This window comes from Anser anser (genome assembly GCF_964211835.1).
Source record: "Anser anser genome assembly, chromosome: 14".
Lineage (NCBI taxonomy): Eukaryota > Metazoa > Chordata > Aves > Anseriformes > Anatidae > Anser > Anser anser.
In genome coordinates, this window is record NC_139735.1 from 4,010,869 (window position 1) to 4,027,935 (window position 17,067).

Sequence of the window (17,067 nt, forward strand, 5' to 3'; positions counted from 1 at the left end):
TATTCAATGGAAAGCATAAAAATATGGCCTTGTAACTGCAGCTAACAGTAAAGCATGTCCCCGATGACTGTAATGGAATTTAATTCCTAAGTAATTGACATCCTCTGTCTTTATTGACATTGCTGTTGTCAGAAAAATACGTTGGCAAAAGGGACTTTCTCTCGTCAGTCGAATGACTTTGTTTTTCCTTAATCTCCCTGTTGCTGAGGATTTAAAGGAATTAGTATGAGATTTACTAGGTTTCTCCCAGTTCTCAAGCAGGAGGATTTGGAATGAGTAGCTCACATTTGTTTTACTTGCTGGTAGTTATAATATTCTTTAACAAAGTTTTATAGAATTCCAAGCAGCCAAGAAGGATGATAAGAATTTGTTCTAGGAAACTGGCCATCACAGAGTTCAAACTAGAAAATTAATATAGACTATCTAGTCAGATATTTCTCAAGATTTTTCTTTTGTAAACTTGCAAGGGCATCTCTACTTACTATATGCATTCATAGGCTGAGACCCCTTCAGTAATAAGTCTTGTTTCTGTAGAAGAGGATTCAGGAAACACTTGATCTTACGTGATCAGAAATCTTTGGGGAAATGACTGCTTTCTGTACACAGGAAAGCTTCTGGGGCAGAGAACATACGTAAGGTATTTATGACATTTAGACTTAGTTGCAGCACACAAGATAGAGCTATATTTGCTCTACAGTACATGGAGGAATTAGACATTACAGTAAGAAAAGGTTTTTGACTCTGGCCTTTTGCAGTGTTAGGTTCTGAGGGAAGATTAGAACAAATAATTAGTACAAAGCCAACTACAGGAACTTGACATTTAACAAATCAAAAGAAAGAGGTGAATCAGCATAAACATTGTCCAAATATTAATCTTTTTATCTGTCACTATTTATATGAGCAGGGATTTGTTTATGTCCAAAGCATTTAAAAAAATCCAGTCTGCTAATATTAATACCACTGAACAAAGCTGGGTAAAACCTGCAAACACCTTCCTTGAGAGCTGTATTCATATCTTTTAAATGTTGCTTTTTTCTCATGCCATTAAGTTTTTCAGGTCCAGGGACTCCTCCTCCACCCATATGTATATATATTTGTATATATATATGTATATATAAAGATTGCATGCCTGGTATTTGAAAAATATGTAATGTTAAATATACATCCATGAGTTTCAGACCTAGATAGGCTTGTGTGTTTAACCACTACAGAGCAGAGAAAAAACTAACAGACAAACAAAAAAACATACATGAAATATTTCTTGGTCTTTCTTAAGCAAACAGCACAGCTAAGGTAATACACATGGATAAATTATCATAACCAACGCAGGGAGTAAAAAATACCACAAACTGCTTTCATTAAACACATGTAAAGGAAATTGGGTTTGCTCACAGATGGTCATTAAAAACAAGGAAGTTGAAGTTGTTATAGCAATGATTCATTGTTAATTATTAATTCAGCCCTAATTTGGGGACAGACGCAGCCTTGACTCTTGCACAGTGTAGGATTTGTGTTTCAACAACCCTCTAATCATGCATATGGAATAAACTGAAGTTTCCTTGTTCTTTTCACATTTTCATTATCAATAATAATTATGTACATTGAGTTTGTAATCCAGTTTCTTATCTTACCTCAATTTCCTGATAGGAGTTGTTGATCATGGCTATTAGCATATTAAGCAGCACCACCACCATGGTCACGTTATATACTCCATAGAGTACGTATCCGATATTCTCAATGAATTTATGATCGTACTTCAGCACCACAGATATCACTTCAGATAAGCCAAATATTGACCAGAATAAGGTTTTAAAACTTTCTTCTACCCTAAAAAATAAAGCAAATGATCACTTTATAGAGTCGGCACCAGGTTAGCCTGGCCAAACCCTAATAGTAAAAGTGGTAACCCAACAATATAAAAATGATGCCTTGGCACAGCTATTACAAGCCATTATCTATCACCCAGGGACATGCCAGATCATATTTCCTGCTCTGATAAAGAAATATGATTTCTAATAAATACTATAAAGTGACAGTGCCCCTTTGTTTACTCCATCTGTTCTTCTCAGATGTGTTATTTGTCACTTGGCTTTTGAGTCCCTATTAAGGACTCCTTCTCCATGGGCCACTTGCTGTTTGAAACGTTTTGTCTAGGGCTCAGTACTTCTACTCAGTCACTCATTTCTCATCCAGAGAAGATAGGCAGAGATTATCTGGGAAAGGGAAGAAGGAACCTATGCTGACTGCCTCATATGCAATTTCCAGGGCAAGAGAGATTTTTTACACAGAAGGAGTCAGTGAAAAGTTCTGTTTTCTGGCATTAACATAACCGGAACACTATGCAGGTGAAGTCATCCCCTGGTCTGATTTTCTTTCCATCCTGCTTTGAGGTTGCAAACAAATCAGATGCCCAAAGATGTGTAGTAAAAAATTTAAATTCCTAAAGAATTTGAAATTAAGGAGTAGTAAAAGATGTTACAGGGAGGCATTTTAATTTTATTGTTACCCTTGCTTGAAAGTAGAAAGGAACTAGATGAAAATAAAAAGTTGAAAGACGGGAAAAAGAGAGGGAATGACAAAGAGATGGAAAGTCTGCAGCTGAACTTACAGGCCAGAAGGAGACCTGGGGGGAGCCAAAGCTATAACAGGCAGAAGGGGAGCAGCCACAACTAGAAATGAAGGAAGGAGGAAGAGGAGGGAAGCTGGTACATTTTGGAAGCTTTTTGCTTAGTTTTTAAGTTAGAAGCAAGTATGCCTTTACTGAATAATCCTTAGAATATTGGCAGGCAATTACCTCCCGTCTTCCCTGGCCTCCCAGGAGGTAATGTCTTCTGAGAAAACAATGCCATTAACAAATTATTTTGATTTTTTTAAAAATTATTATTATTAATATAAGGATGGCAGCTTAATTTTGTTACAGTTTTGTAAAAACACATCATAGACACAAACTACAACATGTCCTAAGGCAACAATAAGCTTTACATCTACTCCAGTATCAATTACACTATACATGCAAGCAAAACAAATTAATTTCAACCCTTTGAAAGGCTAGTGCAGAGCACTGGGCAATTCCTTTCTGCCACAGCAGCCTAGTACTTATCTCTCATCACAGCTCATGGCACTCCCACTTCCATTTGCATGTAGTAGTAATAATAATGCAGTAAATAATTAAGTACCATTCTCAGCCAGTATAACTCCATTTGCATGTGGGGAATAATCCTGAGTGACGTTTCGGATAGATGTTGCACAACATCATTAAAAAATGTGGCTTTCTATTCAGTCTCCATGTTGCTCAGAGTGTGCTGTTGTGTTCACTCCTTGCTGCCTTCATGAGGCTGGGACACTGTGCAGAGATATAGTTGTCTCCTGCCCTCATGTACAGGAAAGGGCAGCTGACATTAATGTGCCAGAGACCCTTCACTTTTATAGTAGCAATCTGGTTTGTGCTTATTATATTAAATGTTGTATTTTCAGTTAAAGAATGCGTACAACACCAAAAACCTCTGGCTTTGAAACCTACCATCTAAGTCACTTATCAAACTAATAAAAAAACATAACCCAGTAGCCTTGATCCCAGCTGCACCCTGCTATTAACCTTCCTTTTTTAATTTGGAAAAGTTCCCTTAGTTTTCCACCCTGCCGGTGGGTTTTAATACAACACGCCGTCTCTGCTCCTTTTCTGCAGCTCAGGCATTAACCTTTGCTCTGGAGTGGTGCCAGGTTCTCCTTGAAAAGTTAATTACTGCCTGTATGTGGCCCTGACTGCCCCAGGCAAGCATCGGCTCCAGCACAGCCGCCTTGCTTCTCCGCACGTCCATAGTCCTTATTCCCAGTGCCATGTATGGGAACAGTGCCCACAGTACTGGGAGGTGCTGTGAGAGGTGGACCTGACCTGTGGCACCCCAAAACTGCCTACAGACAGATGCAGCTCTCCCACTCACGGGGGGAAATATTGCTAAGGAGACCTTGTACTAGTTCATCCCTACCCCCTGAAAAGGCTGGATGGCTCCTTCTCTCTCCCTTTAACTCTACAGTCAAATTGCAGGAGATTTGGCAGAGGTTACAGGGAAGATTTTTTTTTTTCTTTTTCTTTTTGAGAATGTCTCACTAAAACATGAGACAAGGATGTTTGGAGCCAAGATCCTGAAGCTTCCAAGATGTTGATGCGTCTCATCGTTGCCAACTAAGCAATTTACCCCCCTCCTGCAACGTCGGGAGGGGTTATCCTTCCCAGAGGCAGACAAATGAAGGAACAAAGGAGGTCAGGAGTCCTGCCCGGGCTGACAGCTCCTGACAGCAGGAGGAGCTGGCAGTGGCAGATTGACTGATGCTCCTTGCTGAGTTGGGTATGCTGTGCTCTCACTACTGTGGTCAGGGCCAACTATGGCAGTGAGGAGAGAGCAAAGGGAGCTTTGTTTCAATAGACACAGTCCTGTGAAAGTTAAACAAAGATTTCGAGTTGAGGAAGAAAACAGACCAGAGGTGATCATCTAGTTGCAGATTTTCCTTGCTTCAGCAGTGCGCTGTTCATCGAAAAAGATCACAGCAAGGCCATGATTTCATGTCAGTCTTGTGTCCTCCTCTTTAAGAAAGCTTAAAGCGTCCTTTCAGATTGAGTTATTTCCTTAAATCGATTGGTAAAGCTTTAACACTGCCAGAAAAGCAATGTAGGTAATACAGTCTGCAAAAATATCACATTTTGACAACGGAGAATGAGAAGAAAAAAGCCTTCAAGCCTTCTAAGTAACATTGGCACTGAACAGTGAGTCACACTTCCCTTCGGGGAGAAGCAGACAGAAAACCTTGTGCTGTAGCCTTCAGCCTGATTTGTGATGCAGAAAGCAAGATGAACACAATCAGTCTTGCCTCCATTTCAATTTTGTTTGCATAGCATGTTCTTAATTACAGGCTGTTTTGAGAGCTGTGTTCTGTACACAGCATACAATAAACAGATAAACATCACTGGGGTCAGCTGCAAGAGTCATGAAAATTGTCTACTTTTCAGCGCTGAAGAACTTAAAAAAAAAATTTCAACGTATACTATGGTTAGCTAAATAATCTCTGTATTTAACCGTGTGAAGTAAAGTACACTGCGTTTTTACTTCCTTTGCGTCAAGAACATTAAGATCTAAGAAATGACAGAAAGTGCACGATAACATAGTTCAGAGGCCACTGGGGTGCTACGTGACTACTCTGTAGAAGGCACCAAAAGCAAAACTCAGCACATGATTTTGAAAGGGCAACAGCATGGTAAGTTACACCAAACATTCATGGATTATTATTATTAGAATTAAGAAAGCAATTCCCTCCCAGGGATATCTAGGCACACTTTTTTTTCTGCCTTCTTACTGTCCTGGTAAGCTGTGGTTTTCTCAAATGCTCAATGCAAAGTTATTTCAGTGAGTAGCTCCTTGTCCACTCACTGAGGCTATCCAACATGATATTCAGAGTGAACTGTCAGTTCAGTGCCCTTTGGAACCTGCCACAATCTAATTAATGAGCAAATCCAGAGGGCCTTTTTCTGTCCTGGTTAGCCAAGTGATATCTGAGTCAGGTCCCATATTAAAATAGAGAAATTTTTGACTACAAAACTTGCTTTCTGTAAAATTTCACCTATCCTCATTAGAATTCTCACCGTGTCTGCCAAGAAATGTATTCTGTGAAGTCACTGAAGTCACAAAGTCGTTACGAGTACAGCAAAGTACGCGTTACTCTTTGCCTCAGCGAATTTTGACAATATTTGAATTATTTATTCTGCTCTAATAGTGAAATCTTCCTTCTTTTCACAAATAAGTTAATGGCAGCAGGAGACCACAGCATTCAGCAAGGCCCACAGACAACTCAGGATAAACAGAGAAGGAAATGTTGCTAGAATTGGTAGCTGCCTGTCTGCCAATATAATGTTGTTAATAGCTTACTAAAATTGTTTGGGACTGTACATCTCAAGGATTCTAGTTTGTTGAATGAGATGTCTGAGAAGGATTTTTAGGATGAATATTAATCTACAGTCTTTGTTTCATATGATGAAAGAATCTCATTTTCACTCATCATCATTTGACACTCCCGTGTGCTTAAGTAATCAGAAGACAGTAAGTCTATTTTAAATCTTTTCCAAATTCTTAAAAGGAAAAATAATGTTTATGGAAAATTTGCTTCATAACAAAATGAAGTCCCTCCAGGATAGGATAGGTAATCACAAGCCTGAAATTAAGGAGGAAGAGCACTGCCTTTTGACAAGACTCTCCCCAGCCCAGACATCCCGTGGGCATTTAAGCGATCTTTAGTCCAGTGAGCAGTCCTCATTTTGGTCAACGTTTACTCATTATTTCCATCAAAAGACATTAAATCCTGGAAGACCCACCTGGGTCATGCGTGTTACTCGGACAGTTACCACCACTGCATTGGAGACTGGAATTTGTTAACGGGGTGCTCCAGTGGCGTGCCTGGGGCTCGTACTGAAGACCCTTGCTGAGGCAACCAGGGATGGTATCGACTCAACTTCTCATTACCTCTTGTGCTTCAAGGACATCTCCTTTTCAAATACGCAGCATGTCACATCCCACACACTCAATTTTCTTCTACCTTACTACCAAGCACAGATAAATGTAATTGCGTCTAGCCTCATAAATCCTTCCATTAGAATGTATCCTGAGGTTACAGGAAAGGTTCAGAAGGCATATTTGGCTCAATCAGAAAATTTAAACATTAGGGTACAAAGTACATGTTACACAAAAGAGTAGGGTGGTAAAACTGGCTCCTGAGCATTTGGAAGGAAACAGCCACTTGCAGGAGAAATGATGTTGAAAAGGTCATTTCTCCTAGAGGAGTTACAAGCTAAGCCCCCAGCTCACTGTGTGACACGTTAGAGAAATGACACATCAAATGCCAGCTGCTGCCTGCTCTGCAGCTCAGGAATTTCCAGTGTGGCACGGTTGCCTTAAGGGCAGATCACAGCAAGGGGAAAACATCACACCCAGCTTTCCTCCTCCCTCACAGGTTGGCATATGGGAAGGGAAGTCCCCACTGCGCCCCCAGTCCCACTGTCACGGTGATTTTGTGTGCACACAAAGCTGCCTGCTGCAGTGCTCTGCTGGTGCAAGGAAGAAGGCTCTCCTCTGGTATTAAGGGACATTTCTGTAGGTACAGCAGGGCACTGGGTTGTTCCCACCTCTGAAACCTCCCATGGTGGCATTGCAGGTAAGTTCCAGTACACAAGAGGGAGGCTGCTGCCCTGCACTGTTAATAGAGAAACAGAGAAACTGAAAATTTCCTGAACATCTCACAGAACGTTTTCCTGATCTGTTATTTTGATTTCCAGAAATAACCATTTCTGAACTACCCATCTCCCCAAGCTCAGGCCTTGAACTGGCTGCCAGGACTGGAGGCTGTGGTACGAGTTTCCCAGCCAAAGTCTGGATCTGACTTCCCCACGCAGCTAGAAGAGAAACTTTGGATAGCTCTCTGAAACGAACAGAGCATACAATTTCTAAAAAATTACAAAATGGCAGAATTCTTATAAAATATCATTAATTATTTGCAAGAAAATAAAATACGCAAATAAGAAGAGGTGGGGAGGGCGTATAAAACCCATTAGTTGCATCATTTCCAGCCTTCTTTGTAACCCTATGCATATCTTGCACATTTGGAAGCTCTAACCCTGCAAACACTGGCCCTGCAGAGCCATGCAGATACGTTTTGGGCTCATCTCTGCTTGAGATGAAAAGCAGTGTTTTTTGGGAGAGAATTGAGCTGAACGAGTGTGTTGGTTGGATAGAGAGATAACTGGACTTAAGGAATGAGGGCCAAAAAGGAATGTAGGCAGCCCTGGCAGAAATAAGAAGGGAGCAGCTGATGATGAAGGGAGAATTAAAATTGTTGGGCTCACAGAAAGAGGAATAAGAACACAAAGATATGTTTAAGCATGTCTAAGAGCTGGACTTATGTTTGCATACAGAATCACCTGCTATCCAGACACTTCTCTGTTTTCAGCCGAGCACCTCACATGGTCTTTACAGAACTAACAGCAGAAGAGTGTTTGGAAGCACCCTGACTATCTGAGCAGACCCAGCAGCAGTAATGGACCAGGATGGACTGAGCCCTGCAAGAGCAGCCACTTTTCCTCATGTACTCACGTTGTAAAAGCTGGGTTGTATTTCGCACCAAGGTAGTAAGAGTAAAGGTTGAACATTCCAATCATGAAGGCCAGGAACACCATGATGAAGATGACCATGAACTTGAAGATATCCTTCACAGTCCTCCCCAGAGAGATCTGCAGGGGGCCGAAGCTTTCGTTGGCTGGAAGAATGTAAGCAATGCGGGAGAAGCTGAGTACCACAGCTATTGCATACAGTCCTTCTGAAATGATCTGAGGATCCGAGGGAAGCCACTTGTTCCTGGCTAAAACAATACACGTACATTAGGTATTAGTAATGAAACGAAGCAGATGGTTATGATGATAAATGATCCCTTTTGAAGGCAGAATCTTGGGTTTGGCCAGGTGAAAAAAGGAAGGTTTGAAATAACTGGTTACTGAAGTCCTAAGCATGCTTTACAAGGATGGATAAGATATAGTTGTATTTTTCACATGGAAAAGATGAGAGAAATGAGCAAGTCACTGGGATTTACCACAGTCGCACAGCAAATAAATAACATGGCTTTAAACAAATTTGGTATTTTCAGTTTCCTAGTTGAACATAAATTGTGCGGTTCCTTTTCCAGCTGAAGCCCTTGAGATGGAAAACTAAAACCACAACGCAGTGGAATTTGGCCATAGCTTTGAATACATGGCACTGTGTCAATATAAGGAATATAAGAAAACATTAGGGAGGCTGAGACCTCTCTCCCTGCCATTAGACAAGGAGGCTTGGATTTGTTCAGATAAAGCAGATATAGCCATCAAGTGTATTATCTTTGTGTTATCTTTAAATTAAAACCAATTCTGGCAATGTAATCATTCTAATATTTCTACTTTGAAAATCCTCTGGTTGATACCAGATATGCATCATTTGTTTAATCTACTGAAAATTTGAACATTTATATTAATATAGCTTATAAGTGTCATTGCATCAGCTGAGCTACTCGACAAAAGTATTGACTCAGAGCTAAAACATATGACATCTTTAAGGACACAGCAGTAAACTCAGGCATTATTTTCAGTAATCTGAACCCAAGGACAAGAAGCAGATGGAGGAATTCACAGAATCTGGTTGTGACATTCTGTTCTAGACCTTTTGCATCTTTGTAGCATGAACTGACTTTAAATGGGTCAGCAGCAAACCAGAGAGAGGCAAACCACAGTGTAAGTTCAGAAGCCTCTTGCTTGCCCTGGCAGGGAGGGGCATGCTTACCTGCAGGGGGGCCACACCAAGCAGGAGAATGAGCCAGTGCCAGCTCACCCCGTCAGCAAACCTGTGGCTGTGCACCCTGATGTGGGGTCAGGGCACATCTCTGGTGCTGCATGGTGCAAGCCCACAGTGGATGAAATCTGACAGCCTGGATCTGCTTTTCCAGCCCCAAGCACATTGCTAGAACATTGTCTTGCAACCCTAGGGAGCAAAGGGTGCTCCTCTGTGCCCAGATCTGTAGATCCTGCAGCCCTCCATGAGCAAAGTCCCCACAGATTTTGCCCAGGGTCACGTCTCAAGCTTGCAGAGTTGTGCTTTGAGTCCAGCCCCTACATATAGGGCACAAAGCTCTATTCATTTGTGAATATCAAAGAACCATTTCAGCCATCAAAAATAATGTTGTCAAGGCTATACTATTGCTTGTATTTCCAAATGTTAAAACTTACAGATGATATAGGATCTCCAAAATAAAGATTTTCTCTAGAAGGAGCAGCTTATGGGTGTACTTTGTGTTTCTGTGTCTATTACACAGGCGTTGGTTTTAGCAGAGATGCGCAGCACACCACCAGTTAGAAATTCAGCTCCAGATCTTGTATTTGTTTTCACGTCCTTTCTCTTGGATTTGGAAAATGGAGCAGGTTCATTCATCTGTAGTTTAAATTATATCTTGCTCACTCCCGGTTCCTGATTATTTGTTATTCAAACTATTTTGTAAAGATGTGATTGACTTAGCCTTATAAGAGACTCAACGAGTCTCGGTTCTTTATTTCTTTGGGCTGTTTGTGAAGATGGCTGGAATGGGTAGATCTCAGAATAACTTATTTTAATTTGAAAATAACCTTCATAAATACCACAAAAAAAGAAAGGTATTTTCATCAGTACCACACATAAGCCTTAAAGAACAGGAAGCATTAGATAGCAAAAAACATCTTACCATAAGTAAAGTAAGCAACTTCAGGGGGAAGGGTGACATTATTGAGGTCATCATCTTGAACGTACTGATCTACGTACTGTTGTGCTTCGGTTGCTTTGAGAAAAGCCATGAACCTGGCGGTGAATGATGCCACGAAGATGGACAGCATCCCAAAGTCCAGCAGGTTCCAGAGATGCAACACATATTCTCGTGGACCTTCTTCCCAAATCTCCTTACACTCTGACCATATCATGCCTGTGGAAAGGCCAGAGCATTTTTAACCAGCAGAAACAGAAGGTACTTTGGGGATTCAGACAGCCCCACTGCCGCCTGGTTACTGGTGCTTCTAAGACCAAAGCAAACAATTCTACAGTTAAACTGAATTTCTCAAGAGAATACTTCATATGTCATCTTAAAATAAATAAATAAATAAATAAAAATCTTTTAAGCCTTTGAGCTTAAAATTTCACTATATTATTAAAAGGTAAAATAGGTTTTTGATGCTGTCAGGGAAAGCATGGTTCTCAAATACTGAAGACATCTACAGCTGATCTACTTGGAAAAAACCACAGGTTTCCTCTCTTCTCTCCAAAATCTTCATGCTAAATTGGGCCACTGAAGGTGGTGTTGCTTGCTCTACTGGAGCTTTTTCCTCTGCTAACCCAGAGGGTGAGTCCATTTTGAAAACGGAAACCGCTTTGTGAAAGGAATTCTGATCTAGCAGCAAATACCATCTGATCAGAGAAAAGCAAAGCCAGAAGTTCTGCCATTGCAGAACTTTTCATGAAGTTTTATATATTAAATAATAATGAATTTCCAGACACTAAAGTCTGCTTTACCACTTCAAAAATCCTGAGTTTAGCCTAAATTTAGAACCCTTCTAACAATAAAGTTACAGATAAATCCAAATGCCAAAGCCAGAAAATTCAAATATTTTGACATCCATCTTCTACTGGGTAGTGCTGAGGAGGACAGGCAAATTCACTGGGCAAACTGGAGCCAAATGTTCAGGTCAGATTCACCAGCTTGCCTGACTCTCAGTCACAGCAAGGCTCTGGGGCCAAAATCTCGCTTCTGACTAGATAAAACGTTGCAATAATTTACCCACTGATAATTATAAATATTTCCTTCAATCCTGTTTCCATAGCAGCAGCAAAATTCACTTTTAATCAAGCAGGAGCAGGGCCTGCCAATTTCCATGCGGCCTCCTGCAACCTTGTCCTTTTTATGAACTCTTCTTCAGCCTCTTTGCTGGAAGCTCTCAGGGTGAGGCGTGTAAATGCATTTGCTCGGCTACTTCAGAGACTCCTGGAAGCACACGGTGTCCCACGGGGCACAGCCAGAGGTTGGTTATAGGGAAGGAAACAAGACAGCGTGCATCTAACTGGAGGCTGGAGGAATGCAGAGCAGCTGCTGTCAGTCCCCGTGCCCTGGGAAGGCTTTGGAAGGCAAAGGAAAACTAAACTAGCTTTCTAAGGCACTGCTAGCCTGTGACCTCGGAGCCTTGGGATCTCCAGGCAGATTTCAATAGCTGTGCTGTGATATAGATTATGGCTCCTATAGGTCTGTCCTGGGAGACAGCCTGTGGTCTGCTGAGTGCTGAGCAGGGGGAGGGCAGGAGAGGAGCCTCCCAGCTCTTCTGCTCGTGTCCACAGGTGCACGGCTGAGTAAAAGCAAGAACTTCATCCCCAGCCGTCACTCACCATGGTGAGATTTAATAATAAATAGCCTAAGGCAGAAGGTGAAAGAATTGGTTTCTCAGGAACTGTCCTGGAGTGAGGATGAAATATTAAAGAAACACGTTTCTATCTTAAAAAAACGAGTCCCAGAAGTGATAGATGTGAAACATTGGGCTGCACATTACGTGTGCACACCATATAAAAAGTACTAAAGTACTTCAGGAGATATTACTTGCACGTCATTGCCAAACACAGCAGTTCTTCCCTGATGCCCATAAATGTCTTTCCTGGTTTAAATATTAACTCTCCCACCCAAATTTATTTCTAATCTCGGTCACTTAATATACCTAAGTCACACATTAATGAAGTGAGACGTGTCTAAAACTGAGTAGACTGACTAAAATTAGAATCACTCTGTGAAAGTATCACACTATTGGCCTATAATTTACATCATTCTTTTTGCCAACTACGTGACAGTCATTTTTTATCCATACATATGGAAAAATGTCTATTCAGGACAAGTAGATAAGTTACAGTAACTATGTGGTCAGTGCTGCTGGGTAATTGCATATACATTGTGGAGGAGTAATTCAAAGCTTCTAAAATAAAAATATTGAGGAGAGAGAAAGCTGCTAAAATTCAGGGGATCAAACATAAGACAGGACATGAGAACAGAGATAAGGGCAGGCAGCTAGGTTAAAGCAGACTTTTCAGGGTGTGCTGGCATTTCAATAGTGGTGTTTCTGAGGCCCCTTGATGGCTCTGGGAGAGGTTGTTTCCCTGACTTTGACGCACAGAGTGGTGATATGAGCAGCTTCTGCTCTCCAGTTTCTGGAGGTCTCTCATGCCTGCTATTCCACAGTGAGGATAACTGGAAATGTCACCTTGACGAGCTCTTCTGTGTCAGCAGGGGAGGGTCAAGCTACAGGCACAGCCTGTCTAGGAGAAAAATGGAAGCATGCAAGAAGCACTGTTCACCACCTGTGCACAAAGAGGAACAGTTTGTCAGATTTTTATATCCACTGGCCTGATACATAAATCACGAGCAACCGGTGTTGGAGAACCTACTTTGAGCCTTCCTGGATCTGCCAAAGGCTGTAGGATTAGCAGAGGCAGTGGTGCTCAGATTACGTCCACCCAGAGCTTAACTGCTTCCTCTGCTGCTTTTGCAACAGGGAATTTGTCTCTCTAAATGAAATCTCTCTGCTTTCAGTGAACATTTTTAGCCTATCGCTCACACAGAAAATCCCAGCCTTCCTCACAGAAGAAATGGGAAAACTGGGATGCAAGGGGAGAGAGGTAGCCAAGGAATGATGAGCCGCAGGTGCATGAGTTTAAATTGCTGTGCCCAGCACTGCAAGGCTATGGACCAAGGGGCAAATTCTTGTACAACAACATTGCCATATTTCTCTGTGCTGACGGGTCTGTCAGCAGCAGCCCTGGAACTCTCATTTGTAACAAAGAAAAGTGAGACCAAAACAGCATTTTCTCATCTAAAATGCTATTCCTTATCTGGCCGTTCACAGGGATGCTAAATGGGCTACCAACACTACCTGGCTGATCCAACAATGCTTTATAGCAATTTCAGAACTGCAGGCTAATGGAAAATAAAGACACTGATATAGACTTTTAAGCAGGATGAAGTGTTTGCCTGGCTGAAATTTGTTTGCCTCTGTTTGGCTTACTCCATTACTCACCTCCATTACAAACAGTTGGGAACCAGACATGGCAATGTGAGCTTTTTGCCTAACTGCAGCTTGAAATTCTTGCACTGGTAGTTTTCTTTTACAGTATATACATGTGGGTCAATTTTCATATCTGCAGGAAGATTAATTGCAGGGTGTGCTATTACAGGTTGTACTCACTCATGGCCACAGTACGTTATGTTAATGTGTCACATTATCCTCAAATAATGCTATTCTGAACATGCATCATTATTTTGTGGTTGACAGCCAAATAACTCAGACAGCCAATTTTTCTCCCCAAAAATGAACCAAGAGCAGGGACCTGTAAACTAATTGCTCAAAAATCATCTGCTATGGTTGGAACAAATAAGGTGTCATCAGCATTCATCATTGCTGTCATAGTATGAAGGAGAAAAGAGAAAGTACAGAAACAGGAGGAAGGAATTTACAAGCTGAGAATAAATAAAATTTCACTTTTTAATTGTACTGTGAACTGAAATCTAGGTAACACGCCTATGCTCTTGAGACTGAAGAGAGCAGCTGCAGATGTTGCCAAGCAGGATTAAATACATCTATGCATATTTAGTACCTAAGGGTTTTCTTACACTTCAGCATATACTTACTATCTACTTACATTTATCTCTTTGGAAAGCATGTCTTGCTATCTTTGCCTGTGATATTTATCTATAACATTTACTTTTATTTAATTATATTTACACTTACATATGTATATTTCTAATATCTATAATATTTTTGCACCAAAAGTTTGGGCAGTTCATGACGCTTCATACTTTGACAGTTCTTAAATTTGAGGGGTCACATTCAGGACCACAGCAGGTGCCCAAATCCCCAGCACAGCTGTCCACTGGCTGTGTACACGAGAATTTCACTGTAGTATTGCTGAAATATTATCTATGTAGGCAGATAGGTAAAATGGCCAGAGAAGTCTGTCAGTGCAGATGCAGGCAGTCATTAGAAAATCTCATTATATTCAGAAGTCTGTACAATGAATCACCTTTCTTCTGCCAGGAAAGTGAAAACCCTTGCTTTAAATGAAATGTTTTCTTCATCTTTCAGGAACTCACCAGGCAGGCAGATACCTACTGCCTATAAGAAAAGAATACCTAGGCTAAAATCTAATCATCTTGTCCAACTGCTTTAATATCATTTTTAAAATATCTCTTACAGACTTACTCTATCCAGTCTGACATCTATTCATTTTTTTTTCCTTGTCTAATATCCTGTATGGGATTCTGCTTATTGTGAGGACAGGGAACAAAGAAATGGTGGCCAGGAAGTCATCAGATAGAGCAGTCCTGTCCTATTTTTCAGAGCAGTTTAATGCCATCAGTGCTTATAGAACCATGGAATTATTTGTCCTTCTGTAACAAAATAATCAAAATCATGGTGATGAGTAAAAACAGATATAGAAGAGGTACATAAAGATTCTGCAGCGTTGATAAGCTCAATTTCCCTATAAATCCTTCTGAGCTTGTTTAGATTAGTGGTTCAAAGTAGCTGATCTGCCAGGGATTAATTGTGCTTATAGCAAAAGTAATACGTCTGAGTCTTCCTAAAACTCCCAAGAAGTTTAACTTGTGCATGTGACATAGTTTTGCACTTGAAGGATTCATCCAAATGAATCCATAACTTAGAATTTTTGGATAACTTCATCGGTTAAAAAAAAAAAAAAAAAAATCATAGTATAAATTTCATAAAATCCAGCCCTTATTTACCCAGTAATTTTCATCACTAGATCTCAGAGTGCTTTACAAAATACCAAATAAAAATAATATACCTATTTTACAGATGAGGAAACTGAGGTTCAATGAGTTACAACAGGGTTTTATGGCAGGGTAATAAAACAGGCTAGTCATTCATTTCCCAAAAAACACCTTTTTTTTACTCACTTTAGGTACAGCGATGTCCTACAGAGAAGCTGTAGGTTACTATGACTACATAGAGTACTACATTCTTTAAGACACAGTGATTAAAACAAGTAGGGCAAACAAATACCATCTATAACATTCAACATGGAAAATGAAAAATTAGAAAAGTGGCAATTTGCTAAGCATTATTCATTTTATTTATTTATTTATTTATTTATTTTCTTTCTCTCTTTGGCATATCACTGTCTATCACACTATTCATAGTCATGTTTAATTTCCCTGGAGTACTTGTAGATATTTTGGTTTTGCTTACCCAATACCCACTTCATGATCAGCAATTCTGTCCATGAGAACTGTGTTGTTTTGACTCTAAATATTTGTTTTGGATGATCCGTGATGGTTTCATTGGGAAGATTTTTTACTCCTTCGAACCGATCTGAAGCATTTACTACTAACAGTCCAAGGAAGATTGTGAAAGAAACAGCATGTGCCACAAACTTCATGAAAGGACTTCGGAGGGTCCGTCCCAACTGAAATGAAATGTACAAAAGCCATCAGATTTTTATGTTTTTTTTTTCAACTACACTCTGGAAGTTTTTTCCTATAAAATTTTAACCATTTGCCCAAGGTAAAAAGGATCAAATTTTAACAAAAATTCAGAAATGAATTCTAGATCTTGAACTCAATGAGTTTTAGATTTTTTCAAGTTATTCTTTGCTATGACTAGATGTTCTGTCTTGCAGTTTAAATTATGCTGTGAAAAGTAATGAAGCATCAATTCTTCCAGTCAGTCTAATGCTTTATGACAACACGATATTTTTTCCAAGCAACATGACACAGTTAAACTCAAGGTGGGTAACTACTTGTATGTATCAATTTCTCAATTACTTTATTAAATCAAAATTTGATCTTTCATCGGAATAGGACTGCACGGAAGTGTCTGCCTGCCACTGTTAGGATGACAGAAATGCTGACAGAATGTGAATACAAAGATTAATTCTTAAGATAATAGCTCATTTCAAGACCTAATATCCTATCTGTATCAGAAGAAGCATACAGACACATAAAAAAGAAAATACAAAAAATGTGATAGTGAAACAAAGTTTTCCTAATGTACATTAATCTCAGCTCCAAGATAGAGGAACAAATGAAGATAGAAATATCAAAAAGAAAAAAAAAATCACTTTATTTTCAATACTGTGTTCATAGCAGAAGCTTGACAAAGATTGTTGTAGAATGTAGGTGAACCGAATCATTACAGTTCCAGTGCATAAACGATACTGAGTCTGTCCCAGTGGAAGCTATGGTTCGTAAATCCCCAGCATGGCTACAATAAAGCTGAAGAACAACCCAGATAATGAAAGCTGCTTATCAATTATCTCTGTTACTTCTGTAGCATTTGAATGGACTTCAGTGGACTACAGAAGAAAGGTGATACTTTGTGAAACTCTGCAGGCAGGCCAAGCAGACATGCTTGCTCTTGTCATTACATTTTTGAGCAGCAGACTGTGCAATTTTTCCATCCTAACTCTTATCTTCTCTATTGATCACCAGTAA

General features: G+C 40.2%; 1 protein-coding gene across 1 annotated transcript in view; it reads right to left on the reverse strand.

The window, feature by feature from the left end:
- The window catches only part of TRPC7 (transient receptor potential cation channel subfamily C member 7), a 67,163-nt gene that overhangs the window by 12,334 nt on the left and 37,762 nt on the right, over positions 1-17,067 (reverse strand). Inside the window, exons 5-8 of the mRNA XM_083799156.1 lie at positions 15,824-16,040; positions 10,279-10,512; positions 8,133-8,397; positions 1,632-1,827 (exon numbers count right to left, since the gene is read on the reverse strand). Coding sequence (XP_083655282.1) covers positions 1,632-1,827; positions 8,133-8,397; positions 10,279-10,512; positions 15,824-16,040 — 912 coding nt within the window. The remainder of the gene's footprint in view (positions 1-1,631; positions 1,828-8,132; positions 8,398-10,278; positions 10,513-15,823; positions 16,041-17,067) is intronic.